The sequence below is a fragment of the Chanodichthys erythropterus genome, chromosome 18 (assembly GCF_024489055.1).
Source record: "Chanodichthys erythropterus isolate Z2021 chromosome 18, ASM2448905v1, whole genome shotgun sequence".
Classification (NCBI taxonomy): Eukaryota; Metazoa; Chordata; class Actinopteri; order Cypriniformes; family Xenocyprididae; genus Chanodichthys; species Chanodichthys erythropterus.
This window is the reverse complement of record NC_090238.1, coordinates 27,538,238-27,562,490: the sequence shown is the minus strand read 5'-3', so window position 1 is coordinate 27,562,490 and position 24,253 is coordinate 27,538,238. Positions and strand designations below refer to the sequence as shown.

The 24,253-nt window shown below is 37.7% G+C and overlaps 1 protein-coding gene across 1 annotated transcript in view; it reads right to left on the bottom strand.

The window, feature by feature from the left end:
* si:dkey-16j16.4 (uncharacterized) overlaps nt 1-18,736 on the bottom strand; it is a 39,136-nt gene extending 20,400 nt beyond the window's left edge. The window contains exons 1-2 of the mRNA XM_067366733.1: nt 18,597-18,736; nt 18,120-18,345 (exon numbers count right to left, since the gene is read on the bottom strand). Of these exons, the coding sequence (XP_067222834.1) occupies nt 18,120-18,188 (69 nt within the window). The 5' untranslated portion in view covers nt 18,189-18,345; nt 18,597-18,736. The remainder of the gene's footprint in view (nt 1-18,119; nt 18,346-18,596) is intronic.
* Nucleotides 18,737-24,253: the final 5,517 nt, after the last annotated feature.

Below are 24,253 nucleotides of genomic sequence, written 5' to 3'. Positions count from 1 at the left end.
TCAAAGCCACCACAAATTACCATTCCCCACCACCAAAACTCCTGCCAGACAGTGTCTCCGGTTGTAAAAAGTCATTGGCAATTTTTATTTAATATTCTAATGTATTTGGAAACTTCTGCCAATTGCACACTGCATTCTGGGGCATTACAAAAGATTTATGGGTGATAACCATACTTAAAGGTGCAGTAAGCGATTTATGAGAAAAATCAGCAGTAGGGGGCATGTCCACTCATGATGGAGGAGGAGAGAGAGTGAGCAAGAGGGAGATTTGAACTAAAGAAAGACTGGCTGAGAGACATTACAAAAGAGAAAAGAAGGGTTATGATCAGGCAAGAGCTTTAAGACCCATGTTAAGATTAGAAAAGATTTACAGCTCTGGAGAAACCTCATTGGGAAGGCCTGAAAATGGACGCAGAGGTTGCGTTGTTTCTGCTCCATATGTGAGTAACATTGGTTTTGCTGTGTGTCACAGAACCAAGATATGCTGTTGTTGTGATGTTAGCTATAGTAACAGGACAGTTTTGAGTGTCATTGTTTGTCTGGAGCTGGTGTGCTGCTGGAGACTAACAATGAACTCTTGCTTGTATACATTCTTGTGTACTGTGTTAATTTTTCTTCTTCCTTGTTGACCGTCCATTATCTTCACTTTATCACTTTATCACGTCACTTTGCTATGATAAAGTGACATCCAATCTTGCATCGGGTGTCCGTGCATTTTGGGGGCGGAGCAATGAAGGGAGGGGTGTGTTTGTGTGGGTTGATTTCAAAACAGTGTTTCCGAGAAAGGGGTAATTATTTAATGGCAAGATGAGCTTTTAATAAAACTTGGCTGTCTATGCAGTAGAAATGTGAAAAAAATGAAATGAGAAGAGAAACAATGCAAATGCAAAATGGCCATTTTGCCAAAAACACCCATAATGCACTTTTGATTTTGGCACTACCCCCTTGACGATCCGACTGTAGTTCAATTTGTAGTTTTAACAAAAATACCTGGAGCAGTCAAAAGTCTATCGTGTGATGCAAAATTATGCATTTGGTGTCATCCGAAGACTTTTGCTGACAAATAAACAGGAATATATGGAGCAGGAAACACAGAGAAAGAGCAAATACTGTTAATTTACATACACTACTGACAATATAACAATAAAAAGCTGGTTGAAAAATGGCAGACCTATCTTTTATAAACTGGAGTGAATCCCCCTTATTGTTCCATGTGTGTACAGAATACAAAGTCAAATCGCATTACCATGAGAAAACAAAAAAAAAAAAAATCAGTTTGGTTCTGTTGCAACTAGAACAAGTTTGGTTGCAGAAATATCACCCCTGAGATTTCTGTGTGCAGAACAGTATTACACACTGATAAGTGAAGGTACAACAGTATTTATCCACAGTAGGTGGCAGTGTGAAGTCTATCATCTTTGAGGTGAACAGTGTGTTTGTATCAAAGATGTGCAATATGAAATATTATCAAAATTGTTTTTTAATGGGGTTATTTCAGGAAACCCTGTATAAATCAGAGGCAGGTTTACAGTAATGACCATTTCTTTGTGATGTATGCTTGCTAAAGCGCAGCCTTTTAATAAGTAACTAACAGATATTCAACAAATAAAAAAGCTAAAACTGAATTGTCAGTTATTTTGAAATTGAAGGTTATGGCAGGAAGTACAAACCAAACAAACTTACTCCCATACTTTTCAGATGAAACCACAGTAACTGAAAGTGTTTCTTTCCTCAAAATATTGTGTCTATAGGTAAGGATCTATGTATATCAATGTACAGTAAAATTTCCAATTCTATTACAATAAGAACTACAAGCTTACAATATAAAACTGTCCTAACTAGAAAACAAGTTTCCAGCAAAACATAATTTGAATCCCTGTTAACTTTTTAATCAACTTGGCTGTTTACACATGGTTAAGACTACAACTTTAAGGGCCTATGATCAGCTGAGGTGTCTACTGTCAACACTATTTCTATGGCTCTACGATGAAAGCAGAAAACTGCCCAAATCCTGAAGCCAAATGATAAATGAAAAACAATTAAATGAAGGATCATAATATATCTCCCTGTAGATTCTTACTCCTACTCCTACTGCAAGGCTGTATTGTGACAACAAAAGAGTAATCGCTGGAACGAAAATGCCAACCAGAAATTCAAACATTGCGTATAGCATTAGCAAAACTGTTTTTTAATTTTTATGTAATTATATATTACGAATGTATACATTTATATCATGTATAATGTAATGTACAATCAACCTGTAAATACTGAAAAATAAACCTTAACATTGTGTTCTTGTTTCACTCTGACAGGGTTTACTTTGTGATAGTGAACGACTGATAGTACAGTAAAAGTATTTATTAATGATTTGGTTATGTAAAGCTGTTTTACCATCCCAATAAAGTAAATATGACTAGGAACCAAAAGTTATAGCCAACATGTGTGCCTTTACTGTACACACCGACCTCTTTGTCATAGCTTTCTCAAGTAGGCAGAGGGTGACAATGCCAGCGCTACAAGCCCTGAACAACATGCTGGCAGGTGACCTTGACAATGGTGACAGCCAATCAATAGACCCCCAGTGTCCTTATACATCCAGCCTCGTTTCAGCTCACTTCAGTGTTGAAAGAGAAAACATCACTGATACTGATATACTGAAGTTGACTTCTGCATGGTTCTTTGCCTGCACTGAAAAGCTCTGATAGGATATCATGGGTGCAGACACAAAAAGCTGCTGAAGAAGGAAACAGCAGTTCCAGTAATACACAACTGGAAAAACAGGCTCCGTGTACACCGATGGGCCAAAACACAATGACCAGTCCCAGGTGATGTGAATATCATTGAACATCTAACAAGGCCACATTTTAAGGCCACAATCAATTCTCATGATCAATGTGTTAGATGCAGGATAAATGGGCAGGAATCTCCGTGACACGGACAAGGGCTAAATTGCTGTGGCAAGGCGACTGGATCAGATTATCTCTGAACCGGCAAAGCTTGTGGGTTGCTCATGGTCAGCAGTGGTGAGAATTTCACAACAGTGTCTGGGGAGGGACAAACAACAGGGTGTAGGGAGCCAAGGCTCATCAATGCATAAGGGCAACAAAGGCTGTCTAGTCTGAGCCAACAGAAGGTGTACTGTGGTCAAACAATATTTTAATGATGGTTATGCTGCTTATTGGGCTGCGTAGCCACAGACCAATCAGAATGCGTATGATGACCCCTATTCACTGCCGAAAGGGCCTACAATGGGCAACTTTTCAAGCACCATTGCCGACGCCAGCCAATCAGATTACCAAATGCCCAAGTGCAGATGCTAGCCAATTGCATTCAGGCAACACAAAATAGAGGAACACCAAAATGGAAGAAAAGCTTATCAATGAAGTGGATAATCATCTGGTTCTTTACAATCAGTCTTTATATACGTACCGGGAATCATACTAGCCTGGAAGGAGGTGGCAGAGGTGGTTGGTTAATCTGGTGTGTATTGTGCTTGTATTTTGTCAATGTACTCTGTTTATCATTGAATGACAGCTAGCATAGCATATAAATAAGCTGGAAGTAATGTGATTGGCTGTTGTCACTATGACGGTCACATCAACACCAAGCATCAGACACGTCCTCCATCAAGCATCGATGCCCCGTGTGAATGCCCCATTAGTCCAGTTCTCTTTTACATCAAATGAACGGCCGTGTACGTGTGCCGTTTACCTGAAGAAGTAATAGCACCAGGGACGATGACAAGCCGGTGGAGAGAGTGTGATGTACTGGGCAATGTTCTGCTGGGAAACCCTGGGTCCGGCCATTCACGATGTTAATTTGACACATGCCACCTACCTAAACATTGATGCAGACCAGGTACACCCCTTGATGACATTGGTGTTCCCTGTTGAAAGTGGCCTCTTTTAGATAATGCACCTTGCCACACTGCACATATTGTTCAGGAATGGTTTGAGGAACATGATGAAGAGTTCAAGGTGTTGCCCTGGCCTCCAAATTCCCCAGATCTCAATCCAATTGAGCATCGTTAGGATGTTCTGGACCAACAAGTTTTATCCACGGTGGCTCCACCTCGATACCCATAGGACTTGAAGGATCTGCTGTTAATGTCTTGGTGCCAGATACCACAGGACACCTTCAGAGGTCTTGTAGAGTCCATGCCTCTGCGGGTTGGTGCTGTTTTGGCAGCACACGGAGGATCAACAACATATATTAGGCAGGTTGTCAATGTCTTGGCTCATTGGTGTATGTGTTGCTTCCGGTCTGTTCAACTCTTCTGTTTATTGATGCAGATTCAAGGCATTGAGATAATGTCTTGTAGGGTAAAAGACGATTGACTTATTTTGGCTAGTAATGGAACCCTACACACATGCACACGTACTGCTGAGTGACTGGACTAAATACTGCAGCACAGCATGAGGCCTGTTACCCAGGAAACCACCCCCAGATGGGATGACAACATCTTCACAGGAGATTATGAGATGCATGTGTTTAAGTGAAAATATGTTGACAGAGCTATTGTCAAAATCATCAGCATCAGGGTCAAATTACCCATCAAGCTATTCACTATGGTTTTGGACAGAAATGAAAGCACACCTTGTTTTTCCTCAAATAATTGTTTAGGCATTATATTTGCTTAGTAAAAAATGCAGTTCAAAGCAAGCCAGTGCTCACATACCACTGTCTTTGAAGATAGCCAACAACATTTTTATCATGCTATGTTTTTTTGAATACCTTTAAATGCTATTCACAGTATGATTTTATTTTCAGTTATAAGAGAAGTAGGTTTCAGTGAATCTCTCTCAAATTGAAGCATTACAGAACTTTAACATAATAACAAGAAAAACTGTCTCTCTTAAAAGAAAAGTGCCATGGCACAGTTATAGTATTACATAACAGGTACTCTGATACTGAGTGATTAACAAGTTCATGTACCATCAGAATTCACATGGTACTCTTAGATATTCCTAACAATATATCCAAACATATTGTTAGTGATTTTTACTATGCTATAGGTGGTGGTAGGCACAGAGTTTTTTGAAAAAAACAAAAAAAAAAAACACCAAGTTATAACTTAACTGTAAGTAATATGAGCAGCTGTGTGTATGTTAGCAACAGTATTTTCATATCTAATAATATTTTAGAGCTGTATCTATCAATAAAGTACTATGTTAGTTTCCAAATTTATGGATGTAAAAGCATGCTGAAAATATAAATTTGAATATGGAAGAATACAACAATTCTATATCACTATTTAACTTTGCCTAAGCATGACCGAGTTGCATAACTTAAATTGAACAGGCAGCACATTCATTCAGAAAATGATTATTCATCTGAATAACTGACACACAAATTTAGTAGGGCAGGTGAGCAACACAGGAATGTGGCTGTACTTGAATGTTTATCTTTGTAACTGTACATGATAAGAGAACCAAAGCACAGGTTACAGTACATGTTACAAACATAATCATAACGTTAAATCAAACCAACAGAGACAGCACTGTTTGTTAACATGACTGCAAGGGCGCTGTACTCATGTAGTTGTGAATCACACGGTTGGTGGTTTATAGCCCAGCCCGTTCCTTCTGCATTTGCATGTCTCAAGCAGTGGACCTGAACTGATTTGCTTACACATGGATTACATCTTTTCTTCATCTCAGGGAACACAACATTTACACTGACATGAAGTACAATTGGGAAAGAAAAAGAACACGTTCCAAATAAGTACTATGACAGTGACAATGCTTAAAGGTGCCCTAGAACTAGTTTTAACAAGATGTAATATAAGTCTAAGGTGTCCCCTGAATGTCTCAAAATACCCCATAGATTTTATTTAATTCATTTTTTTAACTGCCTATTTTCAGCCATAATTACATATGCACTGATTTAGCGCGCAGCCCCTTTAATTCTGGCGCTCCCCCCGCCCACGAGCCCTCGACTGCCTTAAACAGTATTTAAACAAAGTTCACACAGCTAATATAACCCTCAAAATGGATCTTTACAAAGTGTTTATCATTCATGCTGCATGCATGCATCGATTCCAGTGAGTACAGTATTTATTTGGATGTTTACATTTGATTCTGAATGATTTTGATAGTGCTCCGTGGCTAACGGGCTAATGCTACACTGTTGGAGAGATTTATAAAGAATGAAGTTGTGTTTATGAATTATACAGACTGCAAGTGTTTAAAAATACAGTAATAAACAATGGTAACTTTAACCACATTTAACAGTACATTAGCAACATGTTAACGAAACCTTTAGAAAGACCATTTACAAATATCACTAAAAATATCATGATATCATGGATCATGTCAGTTATTATTGCTCCATCTGCCATTTTTTGCTATTGCCTTGCTTACTTGATTCAGCTGTGCAGATCCAGACGTTTTGCCCTTGTGTAATGCCTTAACATGGGCAGGCATATGCAAATATTGGGGGCGTTACGTAACAGTCGGTGTTATGTTGAGATTCGCCTGTTCTTCGGAGTTCTTTTAAACAAATGAGATTTACACAAGGAGGAGGAAACAATGGTGTTTGAGACTCACTGAGTGTCTTTTCCATGTACTGAACTGGTTATTGAACTATGCCGAGGTAAATTCAATTTTTCATTCGATGGCACCTTTAATTCATGGTACTGAATGAATACCATATTCATGTACTATGGTATTTACATGATATACTTCAAAGAACACCATAATATTACTATGCTACCATGAATGCAACAACCGCAGCGCACACTTAGAATAAACCAAGCGATACTGTCCATTGATGTGGACGCGAGAGTTATCATTATAGTTATCATTCTTGGTGTGAACAGGCCTTTTGAATTCAATAATCCTTTAATGTGAAGAAGATTTAAAATGGTAATATTTCACAGATTTCATCAAAAATATCTTAATTTGTGTTCCAAAGACAAATGAAAGGTCTTACGGGTTTGGAGCGACATGAGGGTGGCGTAATGACATAATTTTCATTTTTGTGTGAACCAACCCTTTAATATAAATTCTTGTTGGTGTGCCTAACAGGCAATGCCTGAGTTTATCCAGTTTATAACTGATCCCAGACATTTTCTATGACAAACTAACACAACCCGTTTGCATTAACATATGCACCAAAACAGCATTTGCGTGAGGGTTTGATGCTGACTACAATGCATTGCTCTTTCAGGTAGAGCTGTTTGCATAGCTTATGGTTTGCTCTCTCAGTGTCCTCCAGCCTTGTTTGAGCTCGTAAATTGTAGGGTTGTCAATGTGTTTGTATGTGTAACATAATCAGCTGCCCTGTAGCCTCAGGGTCTACAGTGCCATCCTGCAAAGCAGAGAGGCTGGGAGGTGCCACTGCTGTCACGGCGTGCTGGATTAGTATTGGCTGTTCTCATTTGAATGTGTGGGATAGATTAGGGTCAGTGATGACGGTCATGGATTACAGGCTTTGGAGAGGGTGTGTGAATATGATATCAGCTCAGAAAGCTGTTGGCACACAAATTAGTTAGTGTGATAATGCTCAAAGGTCAATCACGTGACAGTTTAACGTCCTTATGAGGGCACCTAGGCATATGTCCTAAAACAGATGAAAACAAATGCACATATAAAGCACAATAATATGTAAGAGTGCTCTGAATTCTATCCATCATGTGTCCTGTAACACGTCAATAGGTTCTGATTTTGCAGTGGCCTGTAATGAGAGGTGATCAGATTGGTTACTGTTGACCTTTATTACAGTTGCTAAAGGTGAAATGAGTAATTTAATAAATTACTTTGGTAACACTTTGTTTCGATGGTCCTCTTTAGATATTTTACTAACTAGGGATGCACTGAAATTTCAACTACTGAACATTTTCAGCCAAAACAGCCATTTTCGGTTTCAGGCCTAAATGGTTTGGAGAGCTAAAAAACCTGTGACCGAAACAGACAATAAAAAGGGTTAGTTCACCCAAAAATGAAAATTCTGTCTTTAATTACTCACCCTCATGTCGTTCCATACCCGCAAGACCTTCGTTAATCTTCGGAACACAAATTAAGATATTTTTGATAAAATCCAATGGCTCAGTGAGGCCTGCATTGAGAGGAAGTTAACTTAGACTTTCAAATGCCCAGAATGGTACTAAAAACATATTTAAAACAGTTCATGTGACTACAATAGTTCAACATTAATGTTATGAAGTGACGAGAATACTTTTTGTGAGGCAAAAGCAAAAAAAAAAATATTGATTTTATTCAACAATATCTAATGATGGGAATGAAGCTTGAAGCTTCAAAGCTTTACAAATCTTTTGTTTCGAATCAGTGGTTCGGAGCACTGCCAAAGTCACGTGAACCATTGAAATTTTACTGAAATCTCATGACTTTGGCAGTTTGAAATCATTTGATACATGCTCTGAACCACTGATTCAAAACAAAAGATTTGTAAAGCCTCATGAAGCAGTGTTTTGAAATCGCCCTTCACTATATATTGTTGAAAAAAGTTGTTTTGTTTTTTTGGCGCACAATTATTCGCGTCACTTCATAACATTAAGGTTGAACCACTGTCATCAAATGAACTGTTTTAAATATATCTTTAGAACCTTTCTGGGCATTTGAATGTCTACATTAACTCTCAATGCGGGCCTCACGAGCTATTGGATTTTATCAAAAATATCTTAATTGTATTTCGAAGATGAACAAAGGTCTTACGGGTGTGGAACGACATGAGGGTGAGTAAGTAATGACAGAATTTTCATTTTTGGGTGAACTAACCCTTTAATTAGCACTTCACCAATGGCATGTTTTGACTGTGTTCAGCATCTATTTCGTGCAAACAATGTGGATAAGCTACGACAGATAAACATGTCAGCTGTGTGGATATGGTTTCACTTTATTTTGATGGTCCCTTTAACACATTCTGTTGACTATAAGTAAAGTTGCACCTACATGTCTACTAACTCTCATTAGATTGGTAGGGTTAGAATAAGTTGAAATGCAAATTTACTTATAGTCAGTAGAATGACTGTTGGGGAACCATCACAATAATCAGTTAGCAGAAGACAGTCTACTAATACTCTAATGCGAGTTAGATGACTTGTAGTTGCAAAGTTACTTACAGTCAACAGAACATAGAGCAACCCAATTACTGGGTTAGTCCATTTTCAACCCAACTTTGGTCGTTTTTAACCCAGCATTTGCTAGAGTGTACTAACAGTCTACTACTACAGTCTACTAATACTCTAATAAGAGTTAGTTAACATGCAGTTGCAAAGTTACTAATAGTAGAATGTCTAAAGAAGAGCATCGAAATGAAGTGTAACCAATCCGCTTGTTAAGGACATAAGGGACGCTGTTTCTGGGTCCAAGCCTCGACTCATTTCACTTGCAAATGCCATCAACAGCCGTTTATGAGTGCTATTTATTCGTATTAAACATCAAAAACATTTTAAAAAGTTAAACATTTTAAATACTTACACTCTACACAACAGTCTCCATGCTCACAGCGTCACAGACATTAATATTTTAATGATTTATAAAAGATGAATCACTGTCTGGCCATCTGGAATTTTGGTATGGAGATAAAGGTTATGATTATAATTTTTTTGTAGTATTACACCACATTGTGTGTGTATATTAGCACTGTTTGTTATTTTTCTTGTGGTATGAGATCGAGCATTTGGACCTGTAAGTGCTGCCACATGACGTCAGACTTAACCAAATACTTTCTCCGAAGTAAAACATTTGTAGATCAAATTCCCCAAAAAACTTGTGGGACTGTAACTATCAAAAACAACCAGCTAACACAATCTAATTGTATTTTGTAACTATTTTATGTTTTGCTTTTTTCCCTCAAAAATTATGATTTTCATATGATTCGCATCATACAAATTCATATTAAATTGCCACCTCATGAAATGGTTACATTTTCCTATGAAATCGGGTTGGACGAACCCAAAACAGCAACACTGGCTCAACCACTGGCGTGAATTTGGGGTGGGACTATCTATTTGTTGACCAAGGGCAGGAATGGGGAGGGTTTCCTTGATATCAATGGAAGTGATGTGACAATGCTATCAACACAACGCATAACCACAAGTTTCTCTAAATTAACTTTATAGCTCTACTGTCTTAACCTGAAGAATTTGTGTCAACAAAAATATGACCTTCACATTTCTGATTATAAAACCTCCACATATTTGCTGCTAGGCTTCCAATGCTTCCATTGTAAGTGCACTGCTATAAACACAGTTATCATAAACTAGGTATGAATCCACATTATTTTCTCTGGTAATCAGCAACAGACCACAGATGCCTCAGATATAGTTAAAATTTAATGTAACCCAGAATATGCAAACGTCAAATTCAATGGCATAAATTCCCTAAAAATATATCCACAACACATGGAGACCAGAACTTGTCCAAAACTGCCCTTGCTGTCTACAGTTTGGTGATGTATGGAGCGTAGACTGTTGGGTGGTAGTCTGCTATTAAGTCAGCAACAGTGCTTAGGTCACAAAAGAATGCACTGACTGTGGCATCAAAGTTGGTGCTCACCCTTCTGAAAAACATAAATTGAAAAATGGGTCACCCCACAGAGATGTAAAAGTGTTATATCAAGTGTGCCCTTTGGGAACGGGCCCAAGTCTCTTATTATGCAGCAAAAGAGTTAAAACCATAAAAATCTCCTAATGTTGATGGCTAAATCAATGGATTAAAAAAAGTCCTAACCCACTTTCCACTACAGCCCTCAGAGAAACTCCCTCTAAGAGTTTTAATGGTATCTGTGATGTCAAAGCAGAATGCTGTGTAGTGGGCGGTAGGTGAGAGTTGCATACTGGGCGACAACACGTGTGTCACAGCCATGAGTTCTAGCTACGCCATCTGCTCAACAGTTTAGGATGGTGGTTGGTACTGTAATCATGGCCAGTCTCTGTGTTTGTCTGCGTGTGTAGATCATGTGTGTTCCACAGACAGCAAATGACTAAGTGTGACCACTGTAACATGCCACCCTGCTCCTTCCATACCCTTTAAAATTAAACACTTATATGCATGCAAACACACCAGTCTCATAAATCAAGATACATTTTAGATGGAAATATCCCAATTTACAAACTTATAAATCCCACTAAAATGTACTTCTACGATTCCACATACTACAGTGTACTTCTTAAATGTACTTCTATGGTTCTACTATAGACAAGAACCACATACTATAGATTATTTTATACAGATTATATTTTTTTAAAAAGTTTCAAAAGCTTACATAACTTCATAATTAATACAACTCCATTATGACCTTAAAAAGTTGAAAGGGAACCGCTAAAAATGTCTACTCTTTAACATTCATCTCCTCAAGGGTTTGTGGGCAATATAAGAAAACATGTTGATGTGTGAAAATCTACTGAAAATATTTGAGCTTACCATCTACGCACCTTTGAAACACTAGTTTTAATCTTGCATATTATTTAATATTATAATAATATAATAATATAAATGCCTCCATAGTGTTCAATGCAGGGCTTTAAATGTCATATAAAACATTTTTGCTTGTCCTCAATTGATTCACAAGCAATGAATCAATGAAAATTACTCATTTATCCACCCCCATGTCGTTCCAAACCAGTATACCTTTTTTATTTTGTGGAACGCAAAAGTAGATATTTTGAAAATTTTTGGGTAGCACTGACTTCCAATGTACCAGTCCAAGGAAAAAAAAATAATAATACACTGTGACATTTCTCAAACCATCTATGTGCAACAGAAAAAAAAGCCTCTTTTTGAACAGCATGAGGATGAGTAAATGACAGAATGTTCATTTTTTGGTTGAACTACCTCTTTAATAGATATCTTCTGATATGATTCTCAAACATAACCCTTCTGAAACAAGCAGATTTTATGCATTTCATGTGCTTTCAGCTCTAACACTTCATGAGGGTTTCACAAGTCTCAGCATTTACTGACGATAATAATGGCCAGCCACAGCTGAATGCCGAACAACTTGCTATCAATGTCCAACAGAAAGTGCCTAATCACTACCAGCCACAACCCTGCATGTTTCACATTTTCACCCAGTGCAATAACAGAACTATCAGTTTTGAAAGACGTTTTGTTGCAATTAGAAAAACAGAAGGAATTAATGAGACAGTTATGCCAAACGCTTGACAAAAATATCTGATAATGTTTTTGTAATTACAATAACATGCGTGCTTAACAGCAGTCCTACTTTAAGCTGCCAGTTATGTCAAAGGCCTATAAAATCTACTGCAGCCCAAAAAGCCAAAGTACGTTTGCATTTCTGCCTTTAGCTAACCTCCTGGCTGACGTCTTGATATTGCCAAATACCTTTTTCTCATGCGGACTAAAACCACAAGTATACAACTTTCTGTAGACTGACTATAAGATTAAGTGCTTGGCCAACATGTAATGACATTGGGCTAGAATTTCCAGTATTTTCTCTTCTGGCTTATAGAAACGCAAACATTTGACAAACTGTTCATGGTTTGGCAATAGGATTTAGGTGAGTGTGTGAATCCAGACACAAAGCCAATGACCGTTTTGGCTAGCGTGTAAATATAAAACAAAGTTTATGCAAGTTGGCTAATGTTTTGTAGATTGCAAATGAATGACTACATGAATCTGATAGAAGTGCTGTACTTTCCAACAGAGTCTTGCAAAATTAGCAAAGGCACTTTGGTAACATTTAGCAGTCTGCTAACCATGGGAGTGTTTAGGCTAAGTCCTCTATGGTCAATTTAAGTTCACACGTAAAAAAAAAATAGCCACACACTCACAGCTGCGTTTTTCAATTTCTGCACCAGTGCACAAGAACAAACCCATCAAAGGGGGATCAAGTAAAAGGCTACGACACACTATTAAACTCAAACACAGGAAAGACACACAATAAACAGTGTTTCAAGACTCAAACAAACATGCTATCCCACAGGGGCCATGATGACTGCAGCTTTGTGTGCGAGTGTATGTGTGTGTGTGCGAGTGTATGTGTGTGTGTGCGAGTGTATGTGTGTGTGTGCGAGTGTATGTGTGTGTGTGCGAGTGTATGTGTGTGTGTGCGAGTGTATGTGTGTGTGTGCGAGTGTATGTGTGTGTGTGCGAGTGTATGTGTGTGTGTGCGAGTGTGTGTGTGTGTGCGAGTGTGTGTGTGTGTGAGAGTGTGTGTGTGTGTGTGTGTGTGTGTGTGTGTGTGTGTGTGTGTGTGTGTGTGTGTGTGTGTGTGTGTGTGTGTGTGTGTGTGTGTGTGTGTGTGTGTGTGTGTGTGTTCATGCATGAAGGAGACTTCTGAGTGATTATAACTTCAGGTCTAGCATAGGTCTGTTTATGTCCTCTTACAATGTTGGTTCATTGTTGATGTACCCTAACTTACATTTGAATAAAATTTCTGTATTTTTTATCTAATAAGGCCCTTCCACATGACTTGTGTCAAAATTCCCCAATGCACTAAACTCTATAGAGCAAAATATTACTGCGGACAGCAAGTTGTGTGCTCAGGTCAAAAGTTGCAACACAACACTCAAAGTTTAATGTCAATGTGAAATATTAAAGGTATGTCGTGACATTTAGTTGATAATTATTATATTATATAGGACATTACAGATCCTATGCAAATTAATGCATGGCAAAAGCATCCTTTTGTAGCTCTATCTGCAATGCTTTTAATGAGGAGGCCAAATCTGTGTGTGATGCTTTCGTGGAAAGGCACATTTAAGCCCTGATGCTTGTCATGTGAAAGGGCCATTGCTCATAATTTTTCTTCTGGCTTGTATCTGTGGAACACTCCCACAAGGAATTTCAAATTTCTTTCAAAGCTTCTCCATCATCTACTAAATCTACTCAAACATACAGACACTTACACACACAGCTTCTGTCAGCAACACAGCAGTGTCAAAGACGTTTCTGGCAGAAGGCCACACTCCAACCACCGTAATTGTATTTATTAGTGTAAGCCATAGGGTCAAGCTGAGATCAGGACGTGCGTCCGCTGGTACAGGAATAACAGTCTTTGGCAATGCGTAGCCACTGATGTGACTTCCATATACTTTGAATATCTCTAGAATGTCTTTGATGTTAGATCATAGTTTTGTAATTATCACATCTAAAGCTAAAACTTGAGAACTTGGAAGGGACTTTGTTTTATCAATTAGGAACTTACTGGATCATGAAAGGTAGGAATTAGAAACCAGAATACAGTCAATTAAGACTACACCCGCAATAATCTGAATTATCTTTTGGCCTTCTGTCAACACTGAGGTGCCATTTTTGTCCAATGAAAATGTTTTTTGAAGATGCTCTTCCAAGTGGATAAAATGGACTGTGAGAACTGAGGTACTTGAAAATGATTAAACATGTTTAGTCGTGATGCGATTTTAGTTATAGGAACATCTTTTGGGGAGACTAAATTAGTTCCTACTTCAGATTTGGGTCTAATCCAGCACAACAGGAACTACCAGTGACGTATAAGTATGTTGACTGGCCGAACACATACCATGCAAAACACTGGCACCCACCATTTTATAAAGCCGTGCAAACACACAGTTTACATACTTACTCCACTAGCCAACTCCACGAACATGGAAAACAGAGATAGGTGGACCGACTCTGAAGTCCAGGCACTTCTCAACCTTTACGCTACAGAGTTGTTGACATTGTTGAATGCCGCGCTTAAATGATGTCACCATCGGTCGGCTTCAGAGTTCCTGTTGTCGGTGTGAATGAAACCAGGAAAATGGCCCTAGGGGAACATTTACTTCTCTGGAGACCACCCTTGTGACTTGTTCCTTTATCTACCCGGTACCCATTAGTCCATAATGTGGAAAAGCAACTTCTGGAAAGGCTTAAAAATGCTAGTGTGGACAGAAAGCGTTTTGAAGTGAAAACATTTTCAGATATATCCAGATTGATGTGGACGTAGCCTAATGAGGATTAGTCCCATTCTATAACACTGACACCTACTTTTAACTTTTAAGGTTTTTTGACTGGGATGTGAAAATGCATCTTTTAATCTGTTTTGGCCTTCTGTCAACACTGAGGTTCCATTTTTGTCCAATGAAAATGTTTTTTGAAGATGCTCTCCCAAGTGGATAAATTGGACTGTGAGAACTGAGGTACTTGAAAATGATTAAACATGTTTAGTCGTGATACATGATCTACCAATATATATCTATGGTTGTACTGGGAATGTTGTGACTGTTGTGACTTTGCAGAAGTACCCGCTTTTTGGCGTGTTCGCACCGCAGGAACTGGGAACGATTTTAGTTATAGGAACATCTTTTGGGGGAGACTAAATGAGTTCCTACTTCAGATTTGGGTCTAATCCAGCACAACAGGAACTGCCAGTGATGTATAAGTATGTTGATTGGCTGAACACATACCATGCAAAACACTGGCACCCACCATTTTATAAAGCCGTGCAAACAAACAGTTTACATACTTACTCCACTAGCTAACCCCACGAACATGGAAAACAGAGATAGGTGGACCGACTCTGAAGTCCAGGCTCTTCTCAACCTTATGCTACAGAGTTGTTGACATTGTTGAATGCCGCGCTTAAAGGTACAATTTGTGATTTTTTCCGCTAGAGGTCGCTAGAAGCCTATTCAAAACAAAGGCGTAGTTTGATGACGCCAAGTTTTAGAGCGGAAACTTGGGACATGTGGTCTCCATCTCAACAGACGGTGCAAAAGAATAGGGATTGGAGTCTGGAAGAACTCATGTTCGTGGATGCGATTATTAACGTTACTGTAGTATGAAGCAGAGCAGGACCGAGTGTTGCGGGAGCTGAACGAGGAGCTGGAGCGATTGATCAATACACACCTCACGAGCAGTGGGACTTTTATTATGACACAGTCGCCGGCGCCGCTTCCACTTTTCCGGTCATGAGTTTACGGGAGCTGTCCTTGTCGACAGAACCAGCGGCAGATGGTAAACAGTAATTATGTTCCATAAATAAGTAACACAATCCACCATAAAACGTGCAAGAAGTAAATAAGGAACTGCTTGAAGCAAGCTAGTGGTTTGCTGGACACTACTTCCGCATTTGTCCACGGCACTGTTGTCATGTGGTTTCTACGTCAGTAAAGGCGGTAACAAAGGTAACTGACGTCATTGACAGGCGACTGCACTGCCCCGTGTCACTGTTTAGAATGGGAATTTTCTCATTATTTACAAGTAGTTGAAAACATTAGAGATATTGTTTGTAATCAGCTGGACAAAATATATAACACTAGCCTAGTGGTTTTTGGATATTTTACTGCAAAGATTTTACATATTGTACCTTTAAATGATGTCACCGTCGGTCGGCTTAAGTCACTTCAGAGTTCCTACTGGCGGTGTGAATGAAACCAGGAAAATGGCCCTAGGGGAACAATTACTTCTCTGGAGACCACCCTTGTGACTAGCTCCTTTATCTACCCGGTACCAATTAGTCCATAATGTGGAAAAGCAACTTCTGGAAAGGCTTAAAAATGCTAGTGTGGACAGAAAGTGTTTTGAAATGAAAACATTTTCAGATATATCCAGATTAATGTGGACGTAGCCTAATGTGGATTAGTCCCCTTCTATAACACTGACACCCACTTTTAAGGAGGTTTTTTGACTGGGATGTGAAGATCACCATGGTCATCTCATCGTATCCCAATGGTAACTTCATTTTCCTTGTTATTGCCTTAACCTTTATTACATTAACATTAACAAGCATTAAATTAATGTGTTGCATTACCTACAATAGTAAACTATAACTATGCCTAAACAGTTATTTAGCTGCATTAACAAATAGACCACATGGCCTAGTTGATATCAGCCAAAAAGAAAATCATTTCAGAGGCAGAGCAAGTTATTTTTTCTTTGGAATCTTGATAATGAATCTTGCACAATAAGACCAGAATCATGTATTAAAGGGATAGTTCACCAACCAATAAAACAACAAAAAAACAAAATTCTAACATACAGGTTTGGAACGACATGAGGATACCTACAGTGCATACTATGTATGCTATATGTGTACTACTTAAATATATGTCTTATATACATCCTCTTCTTCCTCATAACAAAGACAAGCTGGTCACACCTTTATAGCAGCCTCTCCAATTGAATTTATTACTCAACGGTTTTAAAGTAGCTTTCCATTCTGCTATTGCCAAAGACATTGAGGAGATAACTCCTCACTGGGAAGGAGCTAAAACATGTGGCTGAAGGGTACAACCCTCATGACAAATAATGAAACTGAAAGAAGCAGTTGGTCAGATCAATCAACTAAAAGTCTAATACGGAAAATGTAAAAAAAAACTGCCATGCGGTGACCCACAGAATGAACCAAGAAGTGGACTCATACAATTCAAGCTACATCTTTATGGAAGCATGTGCTCAAACAAGAGGCATACATGCCAATGCCTTCAATAAAAGTTGTTGTGGTGCATTTATGAACAATTTATGACTTTATAGCAATGCAGCAGCAGCAGAGAGCCAGCACTGGGTTCAGTATGTCAAGTATTTATGGATTCCAGAAAGGTGTTGTATTACTTTAAGACTGTTCTTCAAGATGGCGTAAGCCAGATGCCATCATGATTTCTCTTGCTAAAACTTTTACCTCAGAAGTTCAACTGGTCATTTAGTTTATCCTTCGAATAAATTATTTCACATATTTTTTTCTATAGTCTCTAAGGGCACCTTTTCATGTTGTTTGTAAACTTCCAGTTTCGAGTGTTTGTGATCACTTGAGTAAATATGCACAAGAGTCTGAATGAGTGGGTTTTAAAACTAGTCCTTGTAACAAATCCACCTTGAGCTTAAACATTCTGAAGTACACTGGGACATGAATATGATACATAGGAAGCTTCTGTATTCAAGTGGAACAAAGCAGCAGCAGTCATAAGACAAAGTGCTTTACAGTAACACTTTGCATTACAGTGTTCATATAATACATGTTACTAGAAATTATTACCAAAAAAAAAAAAAAAGAAGAAGAAGAAGTGTGATTACAATCAGTTCATTATATCCTTCTTATTTATGTACAGTAACAATGTATTGTGAAGTGTGGCCAACATAGTTCTGTGTACTTCGTGCATCTTGGTCAATAAAGGTACTTTGTATTACAGACAACTTACATACGTTTTTAATATAGTTACTGGTTTACTGACTTACCTTAAGTTGAAATGGATGGATCTCATTTAGAGAGTGTCTTCTGAGTTTTTTAGTGAGGGTCTTCAGCATTCTGCCCTTCTTTGATTGTTCTTGGCTTTGTTTAAGATCACTTCTTCAAAATTACAGATTCCAATCTATCTGATTCATAATTGGATCGATCAGCTCTTTCTAAGAACAGTCAATTTGTGTATTCAAAGATGTTCAGCTCCATGCAAACAAAGTCATGCTGAAACACAGATAAACAACGATTATGAGTTCCCAGTGCCAAGACAACAGCAGATCTCCGTGCAGCAAGGAGCCGAGCTGTTTTTAAAGTTAAGTCTCATAACTTGGTCTAAACATCCATCACTATGATGAAGGTAAATTAATTAAATCGAACTATTTAAGTCCTGTGTTGTTGAATTGATAAGCGACAGTGACATTCGTCATCAAAACGTTTTTAAAATCCACATGGGTAAAAATCAACGTTAATCTTACTCCAAACAGCAGATGGACGATGAAGCTGAAGTGTGTCTAATTAAGAAAAAGCCTCCATAGAATCTCAATCGCACTCATACACGCACACACTCACACATACACACATACGTATGCGCACTACTCATACTACTCTCTCTAGCTCATGCTCGTCGCGCTCTCTCATTGGTTGCTTAAACTGATGATGTCATTGCGTTCTAAAAGGAGGCGGGACAATAACATCTTAAAGGAATATGAAGAGCTTGCAGGGTATGGGTCAAGTGTGCTGCGTTTCTTGGGCACAAGTAGATCACTCCTTATCTGAAGGTTCATTTTAGATGCACTACAGTATTTTTTTTATTTCAAATGTACAAATTTTGCAAGAAAAATGTGAGCCAGTTCTAATGTGTTGCTAGCAGCCAAAGTATCTCTAAAGTTCACATGGATTTAGTGTCATTTAAACAGACAAAAGTGTTAAGAAATTTTTTCTTAACATCGTTTTTATTGCCTCTTATGTACTTGTTTTCATTGGTTTCAATACTCATGTGACAGTTTCCCATAAAGAAGATTGAAATGTAGGAACACAATATGAACACTAGAGGGCACTGTCTTTTTAAAAATGAATGTGTTGCCCATGGCTTTTTGTCCTGTCTGTTACTCAATAGGACTATTGATGGATCCTAAACTTAAAGGGTTAGTTCACCCGAAAATGAAAATAATGCCATTTATTACTCACCCTCATGTCGTTCCACACCCGTAAGACATTCGTTCGGAACACAAATTAAGACATTGTTGATGAAATCCTATGGCTCATTGAGGCCTCTATTGAGAGCAAAGCCAAACTCTCAAGGTCCATTAATGTACTAAAAACTTATTTAAATCAGTTCATGTGAGTTCAGTGGTTCAATATTAATATTATAAAGCGACGAGAATACTTTTTGTGCGGCAAAAAAATAACAAAATAACGACTTTTCAACAATATCTATACGGGCAAAACACCGCTTCTGAGCTTTATGAATCTTTTGTTTCGAATTAGTGATTCGGGTCTCCTATCAAACGGCTAAACTGCTGAAATCACGTCACTTTGGCGCTCCGATTCACTGATTCGATTCGTAAAGCTCCAGTGTTTTTAAATCGGCCCATAGATATTGTTGAAAAGTATTTTTTTGTTTTTTGGCGCACAAAAAGTATTCTTGTCGCTTCATAATATTAAGATAGAGCGACTGAACTCACATGAACTGTTTCAAATATGTTTATAGTACCTTTGGACCTTGAGAGTTTGAATGGCTTTGCTCTCAATAGAGGCCTCACTGAGCCATCGGATTTCATCAACAATATCTTAATTTGTGTTCCGTAGATGAACGATGGTCTTACGGCAGAGGGTGAGTAATAAATGACATTATTTTCATTTTTGGCTGAATTAACCCTTTAATACATAATAGATTAACCTGTTCGAGGCCGAGAAATTAGCTCTATTTGACATCAGATGTGTATTGTAATGCATGTTTTGAGTACGATGGCCATACCGTTTTTACATTTGACTTATTCAGACCTGCAATTTGTATGTTCCATAAAGGAAGAGATAGGAGAACGATGGGAGATTTGACAAGGATCAAATCTTGTGCAGTTCATGCCAGTGTCCTGTTTTCACACTCTTTTTATTTGCATTAACACGGTGTTAAAATCCAAATGACTACGAAACTCTGGCAGAAGCAAAGACTCTTTTTAAAATGTAATTACAGAAAAAAAAAAAAGTATTATAATAATCTCAATTACACAGTTTGTCAATAGGAGGCGCTGTATAACCGACTACTGATGAAGAGCTCCAGCAAGAATAACAGGAAGTACATCTACCTATGTATGCATGTATGTATCTAGTTATGTATGTAGGCCTATGTATAGAGAGAGAGTAAACATTACCTGTTGTGTGTGTATATATATCAACAGATAATTCGCTTTTTGTTAAGAAAGAATAACATTAAGTATATTATATGACCTTTGTTTAAGTCAAGTTACCTTTATTTGTATAGCTCTTCATGCATTACATATTGTTTCAAAGCAGTTTTACAGAGATAAACGGGAAAATAATAATCAGTAATGCAAACAGAATTCAATTCTGCTGTAAAGCAGCTTAAAAAGACAAAAGTGTCATTATTTTGCTGAAGTGTGTAAGGTTCAGTTATGAAATGAGTTTAAATCAGTTATAAAGCAGCTCTGGAGAAATATTATACACTGAATATTAAGTGTTCATATATGGCAACAAAAGGTTTAGTTTGTTGAAGTTAATTAATGTTTAAGGTATGTATCATGAACTAACAATGAATAATACAGCATGACAATGTTAAGTATATCCGTTAATTTATGAGTTATGAACACAATTTAACAATGTACACCTACTGTATGTGTGTGTAGAAGGAAAAATAATAAATCTCACATGTGATGAGAACATTTCACTTTTAGTCTGCTTATTAGTCATCATGCCCAATAAATGGCAACAACATCAAACAAATCTGTTGCATTCACGTCAGTGTTTTTCTTAGGTTCCCTTTGTGCCAAACAGAACTAAAAACAAACTGATGACATGCGGAGCGTTGTGACCTTCACACCCTTGTTGCAGTACACAAACGCTCTCAGCCTACTTGTCCTGAACGACACTGACTTTCCAGGTGCGCGCAGCCCACACCGCCCACCGTTCTCTGGACCAGTTCAGCCCATCTCTTCCTCCCCTGTGGTCTCCCTCCCTCTCTCACCCACTGACCCACTGGCGGAAAGCGTGGGCACTGTGCGTCCAAGAGTCCGCTTTTAGAATGCCAGATGGCTATTTTCTTCCCCAAGCACTCTAAAAAAGGACAGAGTTACATAAAACTACCACAGCTAAGAATGCTGGTCCTGGAGAGATGTTTAGAGAACACAGGAAGCATATCTGTATCAAGCAAGAACTTCATAGCACCTATCTGTGCTTCTTTTCAAAATAACACAAGCAAATGTGTGAATATTACGCAGAGATGAGTCACTTTAAAAAAGATATAATGCGTGAAAAAAAATCTAATAAAGAGCCACTAACTTTGAACACATTGACATTTGATCTAATGGCATGTGATTCAAGGACAAAACATTAGGTCACTTTTTCCATTTTAACACCAAAGTCAAATGTCATTGATATTTTTAGCACAAATCATGACTTGCACATGCAGATGCGATATACATAGTTGTATGACTTTTGTTATATTTTGTTATGACATTGCTGGTGACAGGAAATGACCATATCCTCTTGGGGGACATGTGGGTGTGCATATCAGCATATCTGCTTGTTCGAAGGTTAAAAAATGAAGCAATGTCAGCTTTAGTGGTTAAAAATGACGTGCATGATTGATATGTAAGTGCATACCACAAAATAGAGTCCTGTTTTGCTAAATGGACACTGATGGAAAAATGGAGATAAAAATGGAGATTGTCCTCCTGCTAAACTGATTCAGATCCACACTGTGGATTTCGACATGTTCCAATGATCTCAGAGACAAGGTTTACATATCTGTTAAATATTATGCACTGTATTATTTAACCATTGCCAAGAATAGATTGTTTATCTAGTAGATTAGTGGTGTCAACAGATCTGTTGCTCTGTATGGTGATTACTTACAAAGGAAGCTCTACTACGAATTCCAAGTTTGCAATGTAAACTACTTTTTTTTTTTTTTTTTTTACAGTTTTTGTAAAAAAAAGAAAAGAAAACTGTTTGTTCCTTACCTGTGCAAACCCCTCTAAGATGGCAGTGTGTTGGTTGCTTACAATCTTACACAAAAATGAAATTGAAATGAACAGATGTAACAGTTATGTTCTGTTTTTGGACTCTTATGTGTCCTTTAGTTTGTTTCTTTGCTTAATTGATTATGGTCACCTGTGTCTTGTTTGGTTTTTCATTTAGCTACTTTAAGTCTTCATTTCGGTTTTTCCGCTTGTCGTGTATTGCCTTTGCATAAATGAAGTTGTTATTGATTCGTGCCTTCTGGATTGCCATTTTTGTTTTTGTAAATAAAGTAAATCTGCTGCAATTTAGACCCTCTACCCCTATTTACTTGCCTACACCGTGACTAGTGATGGTAGAAATTAAGCTTTTCGAAACTTTTAATCAATTGAACCAACTGCTTCGCAAAATAATTTACTGTTTCGAAGCACACAAAACGCCACACGCTGGTCAGAACGGTGTAAATGCAACAAAAACTCTCCTCAAACATTCATAAAAACACCTTTTACAAAACAACTGAATGTTTAATCTATTACATGCAATAAAAAAGTAATCTAATACCATTAATGTATTTATAATGTGTTATTTTATTAAATTGTAGAGCTTGTTTTGTTTGTTTTATGTAGAGCTTGGTTAATCTTACCAGAGAATATTAACTACAACTCTTCCTTTTTATTATACAAATGTGTCATTATATGTCTAAAATTGATCAAATTGATCCGAGATAAGGTAAAAATCATATAGACACTGGTTCATGGGTTCATAGGGGTCATCGCCCCCTGAGCCACTGAAATTTTGAAACATTTTGAAACAGTTATGACAAAGCCTCATTTACTGAAATCACATACTTTGGCAGTTTGATTCTTGCTTGGAATCACTATTTCGAAACAAATTATTCAAAAATATTTCAAAGCATGTTTTGAATGCACCCATCACTGTGACAACAAAATGAATGGACAGAAGTGGACAGAAAAAAATTATGTCATCATCGTCCCAAATCTGTATGAATTTCTTTAATTAAAAAAAAAAAAAAAAAAAAAACCTAAAAGGATTTTTCCACTGGCTTTAAGATTATTGCTGAAAATATTCTCTTTGACCAACAAAATATTTCTTAGATCTTAGATAGAGGTTATGTTAATCATGATAATCTTCACAAATGAACACAATGTTTATGAAATTTTAGAAGCTTAAATACAGTCAGCAAGATAAAAACGCTAAACATAAGCATTAAAAAAAACTACACCGTGCTGCATGACTTCAATGTCACCATTAAGTTTAACTCTTTCAGTCTTGATGTAAAAAAACATTTTCCCTGAAAATCTGAGTTAGAAAGTGCTTGCAAGAGTGCAGTTATAAACACAACAGGGCTGTAAAATCAACTAATGAGTAGATGAGTTTGACTGATGAAGTTTAATGTCCCAGACAACCTCCATGGTCAAACCCCATGTGTTGGCCTATAAAAACACGATATCCCTGCAGCACTCTATTCTGGGGGTTGCGTCACTCCTTTAGTGTAAATTTGATACTTTTGCTCATTTTATTGTCCAGCTGATTGCTTTGACAAAAATAACACTGCACTTCACAACATGATGTGTGATTTGACGTATCTACGTCTGTAGCACAAACTTGGAGGATGAGTTACGTGCCTGTGTTTAATATTTAGTGGTTTGTTCCAATCCATGACATTATATGAGTAATAATCATGATAACTGGCTTAGACTTAACATCCCAGCAACTCGCTTCTGTATTTAACTCTGAGGACAGAAATTTGAGCATATCCTTTGCTTCTTCAGTAGTCTCAAAGTCAGTTCCAGGAGGCCAACTCTCTGATTGGTTGAACTCTCTGTATAGCATCATGGGTAATGTAGTTTTTCATCACAAATTCCGCTGTTAAAAACTAAGCTGAAATAATACAGGCTGGCGGCTTCAAAAGAAT